This window comes from Hippocampus guttulatus, chromosome 3 (assembly GCF_054856545.1).
Source record: "Hippocampus guttulatus isolate MCC_2025c chromosome 3, RoL_Hgut_1.0, whole genome shotgun sequence".
Lineage (NCBI taxonomy): Eukaryota > Metazoa > Chordata > Actinopteri > Syngnathiformes > Syngnathidae > Hippocampus > Hippocampus guttulatus.
Genome location: NC_141263.1, coordinates 10,287,276 through 10,307,380, shown reverse-complemented (window position 1 = coordinate 10,307,380; position 20,105 = coordinate 10,287,276). Strand labels below are relative to the sequence as shown.

Below are 20,105 nucleotides of genomic sequence, written 5' to 3'. Positions count from 1 at the left end.
GTCCTTTCACGAGTGGATCAGAGACGCCATGCTCAAAATGTGCACACGTTGGTTACAAGCTAAGTGTATGTTGCACATACAGCGCATTTGACATGAAAGTTGGACTTGACTTGACTTGACTTGATGTCGCTTTGAAGAGATTGTGTCATTCAGAATTGGAATCGTGACAAACAATATCGAAGCAAACTCCAAACTTAACAACACAAATACATGCATTTCTTAAATTCTTTAAAGGGAAATTTTAACATCAACGACTCTGTTTTATCTGTTTTAAACACATATGAGAAAGGAGGGAGGCTTAATTTCTTGAGGTTTGACTCCTTGAACTATACCTTCTTGTTTTAAGAATAATAAGAATAAGAAACCCGTTATTCGTCTCACAATGGAGAAATTCCCAATTTACAGCAGCAAAGTTTCCTGGTTTTTACAATTTCTTCATAAACCAAATTCGAGTTGGAACTGTATTTCTAATTATGTGCGTTGTTTTAGGATAGCTGGTTTAAAGTTTCTTCCAGTGTGGAAGTAGGGCTGAAAAAAATCCCAGTTCGCTTATCATGCTATTCTGTAAACACACATTGTTCGCATTCTCACTGACAAACAAGCATAACTTTTCACCTCACTGTTACTGTATTTGTAGTAAGAGAGACAGATTGTGTGTTGTCTATAGCGGGATCTGCGGTGGGCTGTCCACCGATTGTTGTCTGTGCTCTAACAGGAGAGACTCATTGATCAGAAGTTTGGGGCAGTTTTGGGTCCACAGCAGGTCAGTGGGAGATTTTGGATGTTTCACATTTGACCGCTCAAAAAACGTTCATGACCCCCCCACACACACACAATAGGAGTTTAAATGATAACATACAATCAGTTAGATCGTCATTTGGCATTTTTTTTGCCTCTTGCAGGGTGATTTGCTTTGCATTTCTTTTCAGCATATATCTGTGTGTCTCATCAGCGGTCTGTGTAATTTAACGTCTATGTAAGGACTGTTAATTATGCATATAATAGCAGATCGGAAAAACGTGTTATGATATGTTAAAAGGGAATTTATTGTCACGCACCAGCAGGACTCGTGCCGGGTGTGGGACCCAGGAGGGGGGGGGCAAGTCCCTGACGGGGGCCGACTGCCCAGGAATGGAATGAATGAATACTGTGCCAAGCAGACAACCTCTTGGCTCCACCTTCTGATAGTGCTGACATAATGTCACACTCTTTTGATACAGATGATAAACACTCTAAAGGTGATATGACATCTCACAGACATAAATCGCTGGGAATGCTCGTAGTGTGAGAAAACATTCAGTTAAAAGTAGGTTTTGAATGCACACCTGAGAAATCATACTGCGGAGAAACCTTTCAGGTGCTCAGTTTGCTGTACAAGATTCACTAATAAGGGAGATTTGAACATATACACACACTGTATATGTTCAAGAACACACACTGGGACTTTTCTATTCAGTGTGCAGTAAGCAGTTCACTCAGAAGGGACAATTGGAAAAACCATAAACACAATTGATAACACACACTGGAAATAAAACCTTTTGCCTTCTTAATTTGTCATAAAATATTCACTCAGATGGTGCATTTAAGAACACCGACCAGAGAGAAACCTTATGCCTGCTCATTCTGCAGCTTAAGTTTGATTTGAGTGATCACTCAGGAATGCTTTTGCACATGAGAACACACACTGGCAAGAGATACTGTTCCTACTCGGTGCGTGGGAAAAAAATTCTCTGAGTCACAATTTAACAAGACACAGTAGAAGACACATGATGAGAAATCATTTAGTTGCAATGTGTGTGGGTGCGAGTGTAAGTGTGTGTGTGTGTGTGTGCGCGCGTGTGTGTCATGAACAATTTTCTTGTAAGTCTCAGATGAACAAAGACAAGTGGGCTGGTGAGAAGAAGCAGCAAATGAAGCAGCAAAAAGTAAACCTTGCAAGCATTGTCTGTCTAACAAGATTAGAGGGTTTGAATGATTATGGTAAAATGGAAAAAATGAGAGTATTTGTGATCCTGAATAAAATGTAAATCGTAGTAATTAATTTATCACCAAGTCTATAATTGATATATTTCTGTAACAAATTGAATTCTATCAACACATGTTCTGTTCCAATTTAAACTGGTGTTTTAACATTAATACTGGTAATTTGTGGATTTTGTCATAAAGGGAGGAGAAGCTGCATGTTTTTGTTACGTAGAAAAGCGCGTACAGTATCAGTATCACAGCGGCGGTAAATACACGCTGTTTTAATTTTCATACCTGTTGATTCAGTTCAGCTCTGACATGAATGAGACAGGTATGCAGTGCTTCTGGGGCGGCGTGTGTGTGTGTGTGTGTGTGTGTGTTTGTTGCGTGTAACATATTTATTGACGATCGAGCCTTTTCAGGGTCATCGGAAAGCTGGAAGGCATCTCAGCTGACTTGGGGCGTTTCGTATGTAAAGGCGTTGAAGACATGTTTGTCCAAGTGCTTTGCCGTAAAACGTATGCTTCCGCTTCCGTGTATGTTTTATGTAACCACACGTGCTTGATTAAATAATATAATAATTTTCCTAAATTTGCATTGAACGAACTCAAGCGTCGACACAGTAGTAGTACTACGAAATAAAGTAATAAGTCTGCGAGCCTATATAATCTTGTTTTGGCGCACGTTGAAGCGTCTTGGGACGCTTAGCTTGCTGTGTGCTAACACAGAGTCGCGTTTGATAGCAACGTTATACTGTACTCAGCGGAGATCAAGCGAGAGTGAGGTGTTTTGACCTGGTGAAATGTGCGCAAAAAGGTTGAAAGCAGAGCACGGCGGGGAACTGAACGCATTTTTCAAGAAGCCCCAAGACCTGACTCGCAATGCAGGTGTGTTCATTTCTTCCTTTCGCTTATATACTGTAAGTATACTTTATCTATCCCGTGAAGGAAAGTAGATCGTCACAGCATAACTACTTAAAAATATATTTTCCAACATTGCTGTGTTGATTAGTTTAATTGATTCCCCATTCGTGTTTGAAGACCACTTTGGGGGGTTTGGTGGAGGTTCTCCCTGAACTCTTAAGCCGTCCGTACATTTTGTATGGCAATTATCAGTACGCGTGGACACTTTTCAGGGCACTTTTCAGGTGACTTTTGGGCAAGAGGAGGGAAACACCCGGTCTGGTCGCTCGTCACATCCCGGCTGGATTACTGTAATGCACTTTACTTTGGAGTCATCAATCGGAAGAGGAAGCACATCACTCCTACTCTGTTATCTTTTCATGGGCTCCCTGTATATTTTTGAGTTCTTTCTAAGATCCTATTATTTGTTTTCAAATCTTTAAATGGCCTGGTCCCACCTTATCTCTCTGAGCTCCTCTGCCCCTGTGCACCTGCCTCAGGTCTGCGGACCAGACACTATTAGAGCTGACATCCTGAACATTGGTTGTGTACTTCCCACGACTGAAGTTCTGAAGCGCGAAAGTAACTTCAATTCTTGTGTCTCAGAACTCTGTACATTCTTATAAATATATCCCCAAATATGTATAAACAGTAACGAACGAACGTCAATGTCACAACATCAGATTTGACTGACCAAAGCTTAACTTTGCCAAACCATGTTTATTTGTCTTCTTTTACCTTTCAGACTTCAGTAAAAAATATCTTCGTCCTGAGCAGCAGGAGTGGAGCTTCAGGGTAGAGCAGCAGAAGGCACAGCCACCTCACTTGAAAGTAGAAAAGGTGCCAAAGACCATGGCCATTAAACTGGAGGTGGATGAGGAGGAGACTGATATCACCAAGCATCCCTTGACTGTTGTCACTGGAAAGAGTGAAGATAAAGGCGAAGCAGGTGATTGTTTAATCCGATGGGGTTCTGATAGAGCAGGTGTCAAGTACGTAGTTGGCACTGGGCCGTGCAGACACAGAACAAAAATATTTGATTGTTTATCAGAGTCTGATAGAAGTTTTATGTTGGAAACCAGGCACATCTGCTTGTGCCTCTCTCAAATCATCGTCTTGGTCACGTGACATGGGGCAAAAACAAATATTTTCAAGCCTTAAAAATAATTAAAAAACAAACATATTTGAAGACCTTTGAAAAAGGGGCAACGGCCAAATAATGAAACTGCAAAGTATATATATATAGCGGGCGGAGCAGTGGACGAGTGGTTAGTGCGTCGACCTCACAGTGCAGATGGTTTGATCCTAGCTCCGGCCTTCCTGTGTGGAGTTTGCATGTTCTCCCCGTGCCTTTGTGGGTTTTCTCTGGGTACTACGGTTTCCTCCCACATTCCAAAAACATGCATGGCAGGGTGATTGAACACTCTAAATTGTCCCTAGGTGTGAGTGTGAGCACGGATGGTTGTTCGTCTGTGTGTGCCCTGCGATTGGCTGGCAACCGGTTCAGGGCATCCCTCGCCTACTGCCCGAAGACGGCTGGGATAGGATCCAGCATGCCCTGTGACCTTTGTGAGGATAAAGAGGCTCAGCAAATGTATATGTATTTAAAAAAATATATATATATATATATATATATATATATATATCTCGCAAAGCTTGACTTTTCCATACCCTTTTGGTTTGTCTTGTTGTGTCTTGCAATCGTCGATGAAGATCTTCATCTTGAGCAGCAGGACTGGACTTTCAGGGTGGAGCGACAGCGGCAGGAGCCCCAACAAATGAAAGATGAAGAGGAACCTGAGCTTCACCTCATTAAAGAAGAAGAACAGGAAGAAGATATCGCCAAGTTGTCATTGACTGTTGTACCTGTGGAGATTAAAGATGATGAAGATGAAGGTCAGAGTGAAGAGAACAAAGGGAGGGAGCCACCAAGCAGCAGTTCAAGTCAACCGATGACAACAGAAGGTGATGGAATCCACTGTGCAGGATCAAAAGCAGGTGTTTTCTTCGCACCACTATCAGATTGTGACGACATGATGTCACACTCTTCTGATACTGATGATGAACACTCCAAAGGTGATATGACATGTCACACTGACAGCAAACGCGTGAAATGTTCTCAGTGTGACAAAACCTTTTTCAACAAGTCATCGTTGAAAAGACACACAAGAACACACACCGGAGAGAAACCTTACAGGTGCTCAGACTGTGGTAAAAGATTCAGTCAGAAGGCAGATTTAAATATACACACTGGGGGGAAACGCTTTGCCTGTTCATTCTGCCCCTTAAGTTTCAGTAAGCGTTGCAATTTAATAACACACACAAGAACACACACCGGAGAGAAACCTTTTGCCTGTTCAGACTGCAACTTAAGTTTCAGTGTACGTTCAGCATTGGCTCAACACATGAAAACGCACACTGGGGAGAAACCCTTTTCTTGCTCACTTTGTGGCAAAAAATTCACTCAAAGTAGCAATTTGACAACACACATTAGAAGTCACACTGGTGAGAAACCATTTCATTGCAATGTGTGTGATAAACAATTCACTTACAAATATCAAATGAACAAACACACATGTGCTGGTGAGAAGAGCAGCAGCAATGAAACTGTGAAGAAACATTGATTGCCAAGCTCAGGTCACCCACATTTGAGTGGTTTTGGTAAGATGGAAGAATTTATTTGTGATCAAATAAAATACAAGTAAAAGGGTTTACTCAAGTAAGAAATGATCATTTTTCATTCCCATCAGTAATTGTTAAATTGTCAAACTTAACCTCTTTTATAACAATGTTTCTAATGTGCTAATTTAATAATCTGGATATGAAGAAGAATTCACATTCATAAATCAATGTGGATGTTGAGAAGAAGTCATAATGTTAATATTATAGCTAGGCTACACTGCTACAATGCTAGTCCTACGCGAGATGACTGACACTCCCTCCTTCATGAAATAAAAGGTACAAAATTAACATGTGTTATATCACTAAATTTGAGGCAACAAGAGGGACTAGGATGGTCATAGTAACGAGAAAATAAGAGTATTTCTGAGTTCATTTTTTTTTTCAAATTAATTTTTGTCACGAGCCACATTGTAGTTATGGTTGCCCTTGGAGGGTCGTTATGACTGAATTTTGTGAAACCATATGAATGTTTAACCACCTCCACATGTTACATGCACAGCAAACAACAGATTGATGGATAACTAGTTTTGAAATCCAACCTCAAGGAACGTGCCTTGTTTCAACATTTGTTATTTTGGCTTACATATGACAATTTGAAATTTTGGTTCAGACTTTAGCAAGAATCATGGAAGTTGACATGGTTGATTTGATTTCACGGGCCACCTAAAATGATGTGGCAGGCCAAATCTGGCCCCCAGGCCTTAACTTTGACACATGTGACCTAAGCCAACAAAAGTTTCTTCTTCCCCATTTTAGACGGTCGATTTGCAGAGGAAACTGATGTCGTTAGTGGATGCGTAACTGTAATTGGATGCGTGAATGTAATTAAATGCACTTTACCAATTATATTCACAGGTTAATATGACCTTCTCTAAACTTTTACATGCATAGACCCGACTGTGTAATGCTCAATACTTTTTGAATCTTCTGTTTTTTGTTTTGTTTTTTTTTTCTTTCAAAAGATGAACATTCAGAGAGCTAGTGAGGAACCTACTTCAGGGTTAATAAAAGGGGCGGTTTATTTTGAAGCATTTTCTTTCCAGTCTTGATTCTCACACAACGTTTGTCGTCAACAGAAGTCGTAGCTTCTTTAAACAGACTCGCATGTGCGTGCGTGACGGTGGCACAAAGTTTGTCCAAGTTGGGTTTCCGTTTGATTTCCGCTTCTACTTCCGTTTACGTTTTGCTCAACCACACACACACCTACCACAAACGCGCTTCTCCCCTGAATTAGCTCTGAACGGAGTGAAGTTTACACACAGTGTGTCCCATTAGTGCTTAACCGGTGTAAAACAACTTTAATGAAATCTTCGTGTCCAGAAACAGTCCTCTTTGGTGCACGTTCACGCTTCTTGGGACATAGCTTAGCTTATTTTACCGTAGCTTGTTCGCTGCGAACAATTTATCAACACATCTCTCAGAAGACACCAAAAGTGCGTGCAAAGTGTTGTAATTATCCTGTGAAATGTGTGCAAAAAATGTGAAAGAAAATTACGAGGAGCTTTCTCGAGCCGAAGAAGAGAACGAGCGACAACCACAACTATTGGACGCTGAATTAAAGAAGCCGCAAGTCCTGCTTCATTATGCAGGTTTATTCACTTCTGATTATCTCGTGTTTATTTAGTACAGGCCATGGAGTAAATACGATAACAAAATTACTGTGTTTACTCCTTAATCCTCATTTCTGAAGTTGAACACCCGGCCACCTTGCGCATGGCAAAACCCTGAGCGATGATCGCACCGGAAGTTAAACTTTTCTGGGTCACATGACCAAAGTAGAACAATTGAAAAAATAACGGCTAACGGTGGAAAGATTATTTTAGCTTTCTTCTCTATGGCCGTAGTTTAAATGTGTGAAGTGCTAGTGGCAAAGAAGAGGTAAATTGGTTTCAAGAAAGCTATTGTGCAGATGTTTCAGCTCAAGTGGCTGACACTTGTGTTCTTTCACAGTAAATGGATGGTGCGCTATAGTCTACTGAGCTAGGCATTCACTCAAACTAAACTTGTGGTGATGATGGTGATGAACACTTTGACCATCTGGTTCTCACTGTGTCCCTTCGAAATTGGCTACTCTCCTTCCAGGTAGTGTTGTGATCTTTGCTTTTACAACTACTGGTAGTTAGGACATCCCTTTGATCTATCCTCCTCAACCACAGTTTCTGCTGGATTCATTCTAATGCCTGTATGCCATCCTCAGTTATGTTCGCCTTTCCTGTATATGAGGAGCGTGTCGGCACATCAGCCATCAAAGCAGACCCCTCATCAAAGTCGCACAATAGCATTCACTGATTTTGGAACTTGGTGCATAAATAAAGTGGCCCAAATTAGTAGCTGCCCCGTCCATTTTGGAGAAAATTTAAGACATTTAAGTGCGCTTTATTGTCATGAAAATATGGTACCTAGAAAAAAAAAAGGCGCAAAATACTTGTGCTTCACTGAGGATTATTGTCTGTCTTGGTGGTAGGGACACAACTGCTGTGATACAGCTTTTTTTTTTTGCATTGAGGCTACTATTTAAATATATTTAAAAATCTCACGGACCCCAAAAGTGACTTTACATGCACCCCTTTAAGAAACACTGATCTGGAGGAGTAGAAAAGATCACAAGTGCTTCATGAAGCTTCATTTTCCCCTCAAGATTCCGAAATTGTAATCTCACAATCACAGCATGCATTAAGAGAGAGGCATTTATATTAGTTACAAGGTGAGTATGAATGCAAACAAAGAACTGCATTTTTGTAACAGCTTTAAGTTTGTCCGTTAGTAACACACATTATAAGGAATGCTTCAATTGTCCTGTACCATTTATTCTTCTTTCATACTTCACATTGCTGTACTTTATGCTGTATGCCGGGTCTCATCTTTTTCCTTATCTTTGCTCGGATTCATTCTGAGCGGATCCATGCTGCGGCTAAGCTCCCCATGGGTGTAGCATTGTAACTAAGTGGTGAAAATTCCAATGGGGCCAATATTCTCTGTTCAAGAAAGTGCCACGGCCAAAGTGCTGCAATCGTGCAAAGGCCTAGCTGGACCGACTTTGGACAACCCTGGCCTAGCAGAATGCAAAAAGGGTGAGAGGTGTAAAATAAGGGAAAAAGTAATATACAATACTGGTAGATGTAATAAACAGGCTGCTAACGCACACCAAAACTTGTCGTCAAAGAATGTTATGGCAAATGCGTTGAAAACACTCTAAAACAGTTCTACACAATGTAAAATTAACATTAAATGATAACTCATTCACTCCCAAAGACATATTTATGTCTTTTCACACTCCACACGTTCAACCCCAGATACTTATTTTTTTCAAATTTTCCAAGACTTTGGGTAAAAAAAAAGGGTGGGGGTCTAGAATTGGCTGGTACTGAATGAGACAAGTGGGTAATTACAAATTTACAAAAAAGCAGACCGTTAGCGGAGCTACTTGTAACACCAAGAATGCTACCTCACAACATCAGAACATCAAAGTCACAACATGAGACTTGAAGGGACAAAGCTTCACAAGCCATTTCTGTTTGTCTTCCTGTTCTCCAGATGCCAGTGAAGAAGGTCTTGATGCTGAGCAGCAGAAGTGGGGCTCCAGGATGGAGCGGGATGAGCTTGAGCCTCCTCACACAAAAGAGGAAGAGCAGCTAGAGCTCCCCCACATTAAGGAAGAAGGGGAGCCATTGCCTCTCATCATTAAAGAGGAAGAGGAGGAGGAAGATATCAACAACTTTCCATTGACAGTTATTGTGAAGAGTGAAGATGATGACGATAAAGAAAGTGATAGAGACCACTGTGGAGGATCACAAGCAGACAGGCTTTTAGTGGCACTGCCTGACAGTGATGATGAGCATTCTGAAGGTGATGACGCACAATGGAAGTGCTCGCAGTGTGGGAAAACATTTGGTTCAAAGTGGGGTTTGAAAGTACACATGAGAATACACACTGGAGAGAAACCCTTTTCCTGCTCACTCTGTGGTAAAATATTCACTCAGAAGGCACATTTAATAGCACACACAAGAACACACACTGGGGAAAAAGCCTTTGTCTGCTCAGTTTGCTCTTTAAGTTTCAGTGAACGTTCAAATTTGGGCAAGCACATGAGAACACACACTGGAGAGAAACCTTTTGCCTGTTTATTTTGCGGTAAAAGATTTTCTATAAAGGGACATTTAAGAACACACACAAGAACTCACACTGGGGAGAAACCATTTGACTGTTCAGTTTGTGGTAAACAATTTGCCCGTAAGGCGCATCTAAACATACACGCAAGAAGACACACCGGTGAGAAACCATTTGCCTGCTCAGTTTGCGAGAAACGATTCGCTCGTAAGGCTCATTTAAACATACACACAAGAACACACACTGGAGAAAAACCTTTTTCTTGCTCAGTCTGCACCTTAAGTTTCAGTGAACGTTCAAATTTGGTGAAACACATGAGAACACATACTGGTGAAAAACCATACAGTTGCAGTGTGTGTGATAAAAGCTTTTCTCAAAAGTATTTGGTTACGAAACATAAGTGTACTGGTGAAAAGATCAGTGGTAAATGAAGCTGCTGGACTTAGAATACATTGTGAACTTGGAACATTCAGATTTTCTTGGTTGTAAAATTGTTTTTGTGTCTGTGAATTAAAAGCCAAATAGTCAAATAGTACCGGCCCATACCCAGTATTGGTTCACCTGATAGGTGTTATATGAATCTGTGAACATTCAAATATTTGTTTTTTGACTGCTGCCCACATTGTAAAAATGCCTGTTTTCATTATGATTTTGTTTAGCACAGTCTATATAATATACGATTATATACTGTTGCGAGAAATATATCAAATTTAATATAGTTGTCAATTATCAAGAATGTTATTCAATATGAATCGCATTGGCTTCATATGAGAATGGAAAAAAAAATGTTTACATCTCCGTTGCGAAATGGTGAAATAAAATTTTGGAAGGTTTGTCTTTAGTTGTTTGTATTTCAGGAGCAAAGCAAAAAAAAAAAAGTGCTGGGTGAGACACACGTCTACTTTACAGACGACAATTTATTGTTTTACCATCCTTGGGTCTCTTGAAAGGTGCTTTGTAAATCTAGGCTGTTATTTTTTAATACCATTGTTGTCTGTGTGTGCTATACCAAGGGTATGTTTGAATTTTTCAAGCTATGTACTGTACTACGTACTACTCAGTAAGACCATGTTAAGTACAACGCGAGTCATTAAAGCTATGTGTACCCTCACTAACACATTGAGTACCGGTCGTCAAAACAGTCCCTTTGTGTTGGCATAACAACCCAACACCAGAGTACAGTAGGTGGAGTTTGCATGTTCTTCCTGACCCCACTCCCACAGGTGGAGGCCCAGGCCACAGCCTCCTGGGCCCCGCCCTTTGCATTAACTTTTACACGTCAGCTAAGTAGCTAACAATAAATAGTTACAGTGTAGTAAAGAAAGACTTTTGGAGGCTGGTTTCACAGTATTATGCACATTAGTTAATTCATATACTGTAGTGTAGAATGTAAACCATAGGTGTGTCTGGATAGCTCATCTTTGGCGGTGCTTAAACACTGGAATACTTGGTCCAGTCACATCCATACTATCTCCAGCAGACACACACGTTGAATTTGAGACCCCCGAAAACATGAAATACTATACAGTCGTACAGATTAAATTTACATTTGTATTTGTAGCTGTGCATACAGATTGTTTCAACATTTGTATGATACAAATCATGAATGCATACAAATTGTATGCATTCATGATCGGAGTTTTGAAGATTAAACGTGTTGATCAAATGTGAGTTTTATTTAATTTCACCTGAAACAAATTCAAGGGGTAATATATATATATATATATTATTCAAGGGGTAATGTGAATAACACTCGTCAATGGCGTTACGTCATCATTAATTGTCGTCGCTATGAAATGACGACATCGAGGACGGGCGTCTCATTTCTCCGTCTGTATCGCATACAGTACGTCATACTTCCGTTTCCCTCTTCAACGGGATCGCTGGTAAACGTGTCTAAGACTGAGAAGGGTCCAATTTTGACATATAAGATTTGGCCTCAGTGAGCGAAGTGATTTGCGAAAGTGTCGTCACTTAGCAATACCTCAAAAACGTTACATGTCTTGACCTGTTGTTTCACTGAATATATCTTTCTGGATTACAACTGAACGGAGTGAAGTCTCAGAACAGTACGTCACTTCACTATTTGACTAGACTAAAAACACAATCACCGCTGACATCATAAACTCATCTTTTTGGGGCACGTTGACGCTTCTGGAGATAGCTTCGCTTGCTAGTTGCTAACAAAGCGACGCAGAAGTGATCAACACGTCGTGAAGCTGAACTCAAGCGCGAGGGTAAAGTACTGTGATTTTCGTGTGAAAATGTGTAAAGTAGAAATGCTGCGATCCCTGCTGAACCAGCGACTAAATGCGGCTGTTGAGGAAGTAATTACAGTGTTTCAAGGAACAATAGCAGAGTATGAGGAGGAACTTTCTCGAACAAAACAGGAGAACGAGCGACAACGTCAAATATTGGACGATGTTTTCAAGAAGCCCCAAGATGAATTACACAGAGCAGGTATGTTGGTCCTTGTCACTTCTTTCTCTCAGTTAAGTTGTTTATTTTTTAACAATGTTCCTGCTGGTCATGGGCACAGATAGGACTTTGGAACTGGGGTAGCCGGGGACCAATTTTAATAAAATACACACGTGCGGGAGCACACTTCTCAGAAGCACACACAATAATACACTTAAATACACACATAAAGCATGATATAATTATTATTTGAAATAATGCTGAACTTTAGTTGTACACACTGCTCAAATAAATAAACGGGACACTAAAATAATAGACTAAATAGCCATCCTTAAATGATCTGAACCGCTATATCCTCACGAGTGCGTGGTCACTCTTAGATTCTGTCTGTTTTGTCGACTTAAGCTATACTGTTGGGCTGAATATTAGATAATGTTCAGTCTGATGATTAATTACGCATATTATATGTCTCTTTAATTTATGGTTATTAAACCTGACCTAAAGCTCCTGTAAACAATTTATGTGTGAAATGCGACCCCAAAAAGCTCCAGAAAATCTGCAAAAATGGACTGGTGCCAGAGTCAGAGAAAGACGAGGATTCAGAATTCTTGAGTTTCATAATAATTCATGGTCAGGTCATTATCCCAAACCTGTCTAAAATACGGCTAAAGAATAATCCACATCATAATGTGTCTCGATGGAAAAAAGCTTGACTTTACCAAACCATCTGTTTGTCTTCTTGTTTCCTACAGACATCAATGAAGATCTTCGCCTCAAGCACCAGGAGCCACAGTGCTCCCACATTAAAGATGAAGGGGAGCCAACGCACCACTACCGGTCTGTTAAAGAGGAAGAGGAGGATAATGTCACCAATATGCCATTTGCTACCATCCCTATGAATAATGAAGAGGATGAAGACAAATGCCCAAGTGAGCAAAATGGAGGAGCTGTGCAAGAGCCTCCTTGCAGCAGCTCAAGTCAACACATGCCAACAGAAGATGATAGAGACCAGTGTGGAGGATCACGGACAGACAGCCTCATAGCGCCACTATCAGACAGTGACGACACAACCTCTTTTACTTCTGACACTGACAATGAACACTCGAAAGGTGATATGACATATCACACTAACAGCAAACGGTTGAAGTGCTCTCATTGTGGGAAAAACTTTGCTGCCGGGCATAATCTGAACCGGCACTTGAGAACACACACAGGAGAGAAACCTTTTTCCTGCTCCGTCTGCAACTTAAGTTTCACTCATAGATCAGGATTGGTTGAACACACAAGAACACACAGTGGGGAGAAACCTTTTGTCTGCTCAGTTTGTGGTAAGAGATTCACACAAAGGGGAAGTTTAATTAAGCACACAAGAACACACACGGGAGATAAACCTTTTACATGCTCAGTTTGCAACTTAAGTTTCAGGAATCGTTCAAGTTTAGGAACACACACAAGAACACACACTGGAGAGAAGCCTTTTGTCTGCTCAGTTTGTGGTAAGAGATTTTCTGTCAAGGGAAATTTAAGATCACATACAAGAACACACACTGGAGAGAAACCTTTCACCTGCTCAGTCTGTAACATAAGCTTTAGGTATCGTACAGGATTGATTCAACACACAAGAACACATACTGGTGAGAGACCATTTTGCTGTTTAGTGTGTGGCCAAAGATTTTCTCAAAAGCAGAATTTAATTTCACACACAAGAATACATACTGGTGAGAGACCGTTCAGTTGCAGTGTATGTGACAAAAAATTCTATGTAAAGTATCATGTTAAAAGACACAAGTGTGCTGGGGCAAAGAGCAGCAATCAATAAAGCTGCAAGATTTTAAGCAAACTATGAAGAAACTTTGACTAATTAACAAACACATCTAGTTTGATTGCTTGTGGCAATGATGGATGAGTATATACATGATCCTGAATTTAAAAACAAACCATTACACGGTGATCAGGGTCTGTCTTTGGTGTGAATGTCTTTGTACAGTGCACTGGCAGCACAAGAGATGCTCCTTATAGCAGGCTTGAGCCCCGCTGCTTCCCCGCTTCTTCCTGAGCATCCTAACCAATTTGCTTTCATCTCAGACCGGGTTCAGTGAATCGGCACTGGGACAGCTCAAGAACAGTGAAAATCCATGTATAATGGGTGCCCATTAAAATGCATTGGTGAAAAGAAGACATTAAAAAAAGACTGACACTCATTATCCGTTTTCCACAATAAATGGTTGGAACAAAATAGGCGAATGTGTCCTATCAATGAAATAATTTGCAATATAAATTCTGTTTACATTTTTTTCAGGGCATCCGAGAGTAGCGTGCAATCATGAGTTTGCGTGATAGTATGCCTCATTTGCCAAAAAGTCCGGTCAGCCTAATTCATGTCCATGCAAACACATAGTTAGAAGTAGGCACGCCATTGTCTCTTTTCGCCACAATGTTTTGTTATAAGTGTTTTATGTGAAGTTCTTGAATGTACGTGTTAATGTGTGGTGATCGTTAGCATCTGTCTGCTAAGTAGTGGTGTGAACATGGTTTCAAAAATAAGTGCTGACAGGAAGTGCCACAGATTGTGGGAGGGCCAAATGTGGCCCCTGGACGACATTTGCCTATGACTGGGGCCTTTTTGGAAAGTCAAAATATCCTAAACCCCTATGCCTTCTTTCCTTCACCTTTGTTGGATTATATGTTCAGGTTAAGGAGAGATGAAAATGACCTTCATTTCCAACACAGGAAAGAACAGCACTGTTTCAAATGAATACGACTCCACTCTTCCCTACTGATGTCATTGACGAGTGTATGCTGACTTAGGTCTCTCTAGCTTGCGGACTTTACCTGCAAAATAGCTAAGAATAAAGTCTAAACAGTACAGCTATTAATTGTTTTTGTGAAGGCTCACTGATGTTTTTCTTTGATTTTGGAAGATGTTTTTCATTGATTTTGGAATTGCCCATTTGCTAATAACTTCCAAAAGCAATTTTATTGGAACTTTGATTCCTAAACATTTACAAACACACCATTAGTGTGTCACAAAATTTATAAACAATGCAATACAATACAAGAAGAAACACACAAAACTAGACCAAAAAAGAGACAAAGCAGTAATATTACAAGGTACAGTAATTTGAGATCAGTTAGGGATAATTGACATACGAATTGAAAAGCACAAATAAAGTTATTGTTCCTTGTTAATTTCAAAGTGTTTAGGTGGAGACTAAAGTGTAGAGCACGCACTCAAAGATACTTCAAGTTGTTTATTTCGTGAGTTGACGCATTGTTTGTCCAAGTGGAGTTGCCGTCCAATTTCGGCTACAGTTCTACTTCCGCATACGTTTGGTGTTTCCGCACGAGCTTCACTGAATAATACTTCTCAGATTCAAACAGAATAGGCTTAAAGGTTGACACAGAATGCCCCATCACTACTTTAGCGAAGTAAAACAAAATTTAGTGAATCGTCAAATCCGTATAAAGTGGTCTTAGTGTGCTTCTCACAAAAGTCTTGTTTGCTAGCTGCGACCAAAGAGACGCGTTTGTTCGCAGCGCATCGCTACGCGGAGATCAAGAGTCAGTGCCAAGTGTTTTATTATTGTGTGAAAATGTGTGCAAAAAGAGTGAACGATGACTACGACGAAGCACTTTGTCGAACAAAAGAAGAGGACGAGCAGCAACGTCAACTATCGGACGTTGTTTTCAAGAAGCCTCATGCTGTGTTACACGGAACAGGTTTGTTCACTTCTTTTAAATGTTTAATTAATACTTTCTCTTTTTAACAACATTCCACTTTTTTATTTTTTTGTAAATGATTATTCATTCACAAAGTTGAATATGCGGGAACAAGTGTGACGCACTTATGTGGTCATTCTGATGTTTAGGATTACAGTATATTGACCAAATCTCACCTCTTTATTGTTACCTCGGTCCTCACTGCCCTGTTCACGTGTTACGCCTTCTACCAGAGACCATTTCGAAGAGATGAGGCCAACAACAGAGCAGTGAGGAGGGACTATAGAGGGGTTCGGCGTTTCTGCATCTCCCGCAATGCATTTCCGACGTACATATTTCAAGTCCCCCAACTCTTCATTTGTTAAACACGGTCCCGAAGAAACCCTGTTTGAATTTCATAATGGTGCCTGCTCTTCTTGACATCTTCACAATATGTGTCTTGCAGTCATCTGTGAAGATCTTCCTGCTGAGCAGCAGGCGCAAGACCCCTCTTACTTTCACGAGGAAGAGGAGCGAGAGCCCCGCTACATTAAAGAGGAAGAGGAGAACCCAGAGCCCCCATGCATTGACGAAAATGAGAATGAGACGCCCCCTGACATTAAAGAAGAAGAGGAGGAGGAAGATGTCACCACATTGCCCTTCAATTGTGTCATTGTGAAGGTTGAAGGTGATGATGAAGATGAAGGTGATGGAGACCACCGTAAAGGATCACAAGCAGACATCTTAGCTCCCCAATCAGATAGTGACAACACAACGTCACATTCACCTGACTCTGATGATGAACGCGCAAAAGGGGATGTTACATGTCACACTGACGGCAAACGTTGGGAATGCTCTCGGTGTGGGAAAAGTTTTGATGCCAAGTATACTTTGAAAGTACACATGAGAACACACACTGGAGAGAAACCCTATTCGTGCTCAGTCTGCAACTTAAGCTTCAGTGTCCGTTCTTCCTTGGTTAATCACATGAGAACACACACTGGGGAGAAACGATACACCTGCTCAGTCTGTGGTAAAAGATTCACTCAGAAGGGCCAACTGACAACACACACAAGGATTCATACCGGCGAGAAACCGTACCTCTGCTCAGTCTGCAACGTGACTTTCAGTCTTCGTTCGTCCTTAGTCAAACACATGAGAATACACACAGGAGAGAAACCTTATGCTTGCTCAGTATGCAACATCAGTTTCAGTATTCGATCAGGATTAGTTCGCCACTCAAGAAAACACACAGGGGAGAAACCTTTTGCCTGTTCACTGTGTGGGAAAAGATTCACTATAAAGGGAAGCTTAATAACACACACAAGAACCCATACCGGAGAGAAGCCTTTTGTTTGCTCGATCTGCAATTTAAGTTTCATTGATCATTCAGGGCTGCTTCAACACAAGAGAACACATACTGGTGAGAAACCTTTTGCCTGCTCAATTTGTGGCAAAACATTCTCTTTAAAGGGGAATTTAACAACGCACACAAGAACGCACACCGGAGAGAAACCTTTTGCATGTTCAGTCTGCGACTTAAGTTTCACTGACCGCTCGGGGTTGCTTAAACACATGAGAACACACACTGGGGAAAAAGAGTTTTCCTGCTCGGTGTGTGGTCAAAGATTCTCTCAAAGAGGCACCATGACAAGACACTCTAAAAGACATACGGGTGAGAAACCATTCAGTTGCAATGTGTGCGATAAAAGATTTTATGATAAGTATGAGATTAAGAAACACAAGTGCACTTTGGCAAATAAAACAGAAATCAATGATGCTGCAGGACTTTAAATGAACTGCAAGGAAACTTTCTGACAAGTTCAGAAAGTTTTAAGGGTTGCAATAAAATGAGAAATCACTATCAATACAATACAATCCAATTTAATGTGTCACACCACCATCAAGTCATTACAAAGCCTCAAATCAATTACAATTTTACTCAAGTCAGAACAATAATTATCATTGCACCTTGTGGTCCAATAACCTTGCACACTAAGCAAATACATGATGCAGATCTTTTTGTTGTTACTTTTACAACTACTGGTACATTTAAATTGTACTCGCTTGATATTGCATTCTAAAAATTACAATTTATTTTTCTAACACTTGCCTATGGCTAATTAATGTGCATCATAACTGTATGTTTGCTTGCTATAATATTATCCTCTATATGTTTATGATTGCTTCTACTGGACACCAAAATTACCTCCTGGATCAATAAAGTATTATTCCCGACATGCATTTTGGTAGCTTTCAAGTGTCCACCCCTATTGTTAGATGAGGGTTCCTTGCCACCCTATCAAATAGCCCAGGCATATCAAGATGGGAGATAGTTGTCACATGTACTAAACACCCAGTACTTTGCCAGACATTCCCCGCAGCTCCTTCAATGTTGCTGTCAATCAGTCAACAATTTTCTCGTCTTTTCATCCTTTTTAGAGGGATGTCCAGTTTTTGGTAATGTCACCAATGTGCCATATTATCATCATTTGGAGATCAATCGTCACTGTGATCCATGGTGGCCACTTTATTTGAAGTTAATTCACCTGAGCACAACACAAAACCAAGCAAGCCGGCAACAATAGCCTATAAAAAATACCCGTTTTTTGTAGACTGTGTTGCTGAAATATTATTTTCTCTCTCTGGCTTTTTAGCTATCGTTCAAAATGAAGGGAAAAAAGGCATTTCCTATTTCCCCACCATTAAAATGAATAACAATGAGGCAACCAGGTGACAGTGTTCAGAGAGCTGAAGAAAAGCAAGTTGAGAGCTGCACAGAAAGAACGGCACTTGTTTTCAGAAAGAGGACACGGCAGGAAAGGATGACGGGCTTGAGAGTGAGAAACAAGCAGGTACACAGGCCTATATGACTGCCGCTTCCTGCCCCTCACTCTCCCGCCTGAAGGGGAGACGGGGTGGCAATGAGCCAAGCGAGGCTGTTGCTGAAAGTCGGCATTGATCGACCAGGACAATTGGAGCATTGGAGGCAGTTGACGCTGCACTCTAGCATGTATGGCAACATTATGTAAATAGTATTTAAAAAATAAGTTGAGCGATAATGTCAGTTTCTTCTTCTTATTCGGCTGTTGTAAATTTCAGAATCCTTTGTGACTGTCCACTTGATGGTGACAAATGATCACATCATGGTTCCAAAAGAATGCTTGTGCATTTGACCACATTTAAAGCGGTAACAAGGGATGGAAAAAACTCCGAGGCTTTATTTGAAATAAATCCTCCACTAGTTGGCTATTCCGTATTTTCCAATGGCACGTTGTTAAGCTATGTGCTCTCAAATTGTGTGTTGCTCTTGTATCGCACACACTAGTTCTTATGTCTTAAACACTGTCAGAGATAGGGTTGCCACCTGTCAGATCTGGAAATAAGGGACACGCCTCACGGCGGTGCGGCAAAAGCACACGAAAGAAATTTGAGGGTTTGGCTCCCCATCAGAAAGAAGCCGCAATGCACTGCGATTCTGGCGAGTATAACTGCGAGGAAGCCAATGGCGAGTGCAATGAGTTCGCGGCCGACTGAGACGAGCAGCCGCGGGAGTAGAGTCCTTTTTGACGGGGATGAGAAAAAAAATATGAACTGTGGAAGATCAAGTTTTGGGGTCAGATGACAAGGGCTCAAAGACATTATCTTGTACAACCATGCTGAAAATGAAGTGGACGACGAGCATGATGAAACCGCCGGCATCGAAGCAAAAAATGTGGAACCATAGGCGGAGGTGGTACAATTTTGGATGACAATGGTTTGTTGGTGATGCGAGAGGTGGCTGACGTGAGATGAAAGGCACTGCAAATATTGATGAACTACTATGAGGGCACAGGCAAGCCGCTCATTGCCATCCTCTACACGGTGCTGACATAGCTCCAGGAGTCTAACAATGAGAATTGTCACCCATTATTTTAGACGGCTATCATGGCCCTCCGAAAAGCCGCTGAGACATTGAGCGACGGATTGGTTGTGTCAAAGGTGTTAAAGGGATTGCCTGAATCTTTCCAACCATTCACTGTCTAACTGAGTGATGTGGCAATTAGCTTTGCTGACTTCAAGACGAAACTATGGTGCCAGAAAGACACAGAAAAGAGGACAATGTCATGAAGGCGCAAGTCCAAGTAAGCAAACAGAAAGTGCGGACGGGGTGTCCTTTAAATGTGGATGACAAGGATACAATGTGAGAGAGTGTCAACATAAGCAGTGATGCAGTTTGTGCAAAAGCGGCATACAACTTAGTCGGAAAACGCAAGCAAAGGTTCAGATGACAAGGATTACACAAGGTTGACAACAATATGGGGCATCATCAAAAAAACAGGTCTGATGGCC

The 20,105-nt window shown here is 41.0% G+C and overlaps 3 protein-coding genes across 4 annotated transcripts; all 3 read left to right on the top strand.

Moving 5' to 3' along the window:
• The first annotated feature begins 2,490 nt into the window (after positions 1 to 2,490).
• LOC147207412 (uncharacterized) lies at positions 2,491 to 10,664 on the top strand. The gene is made up of 5 exons (XM_086106461.1): positions 2,491 to 2,852; positions 3,613 to 3,816; positions 4,581 to 5,489; positions 7,004 to 7,138; positions 9,084 to 10,664. Exons 1-5 carry the CDS (start codon positions 2,768 to 2,770, stop codon positions 10,085 to 10,087), a joined length of 2,337 nt encoding a protein of 778 aa, XP_085962587.1. The 5' UTR covers positions 2,491 to 2,767; the 3' UTR covers positions 10,088 to 10,664.
• Positions 10,665 to 11,496: 832 nt separating this feature from the next.
• Positions 11,497 to 14,940, top strand: LOC147207411 (uncharacterized). Of its 2 annotated transcripts, XM_086106641.1 has the most exons (3): positions 11,497 to 11,893; positions 12,047 to 12,116; positions 12,827 to 14,940. In XM_086106641.1, exon 3 carries the CDS (start codon positions 12,949 to 12,951, stop codon positions 13,891 to 13,893), a length of 945 nt encoding a protein of 314 aa, XP_085962767.1. In that variant the 5' UTR covers positions 11,497 to 11,893; positions 12,047 to 12,116; positions 12,827 to 12,948; the 3' UTR covers positions 13,894 to 14,940. The 2 variants fall into 2 exon arrangements, with proteins under 2 accessions (XP_085962767.1, XP_085962766.1); XM_086106640.1 differs by having other exon boundaries at positions 11,497 to 12,116.
• Positions 14,941 to 15,410: 470 nt separating this feature from the next.
• Positions 15,411 to 17,984, top strand: LOC147207410 (uncharacterized). Its single transcript, XM_086106633.1, has 2 exons — positions 15,411 to 15,794; positions 16,240 to 17,984. Exons 1-2 carry the CDS (start codon positions 15,668 to 15,670, stop codon positions 17,565 to 17,567), a joined length of 1,455 nt encoding a protein of 484 aa, XP_085962759.1. The 5' UTR covers positions 15,411 to 15,667; the 3' UTR covers positions 17,568 to 17,984.
• The last annotated feature ends 2,121 nt before the right edge of the window (positions 17,985 to 20,105 follow it).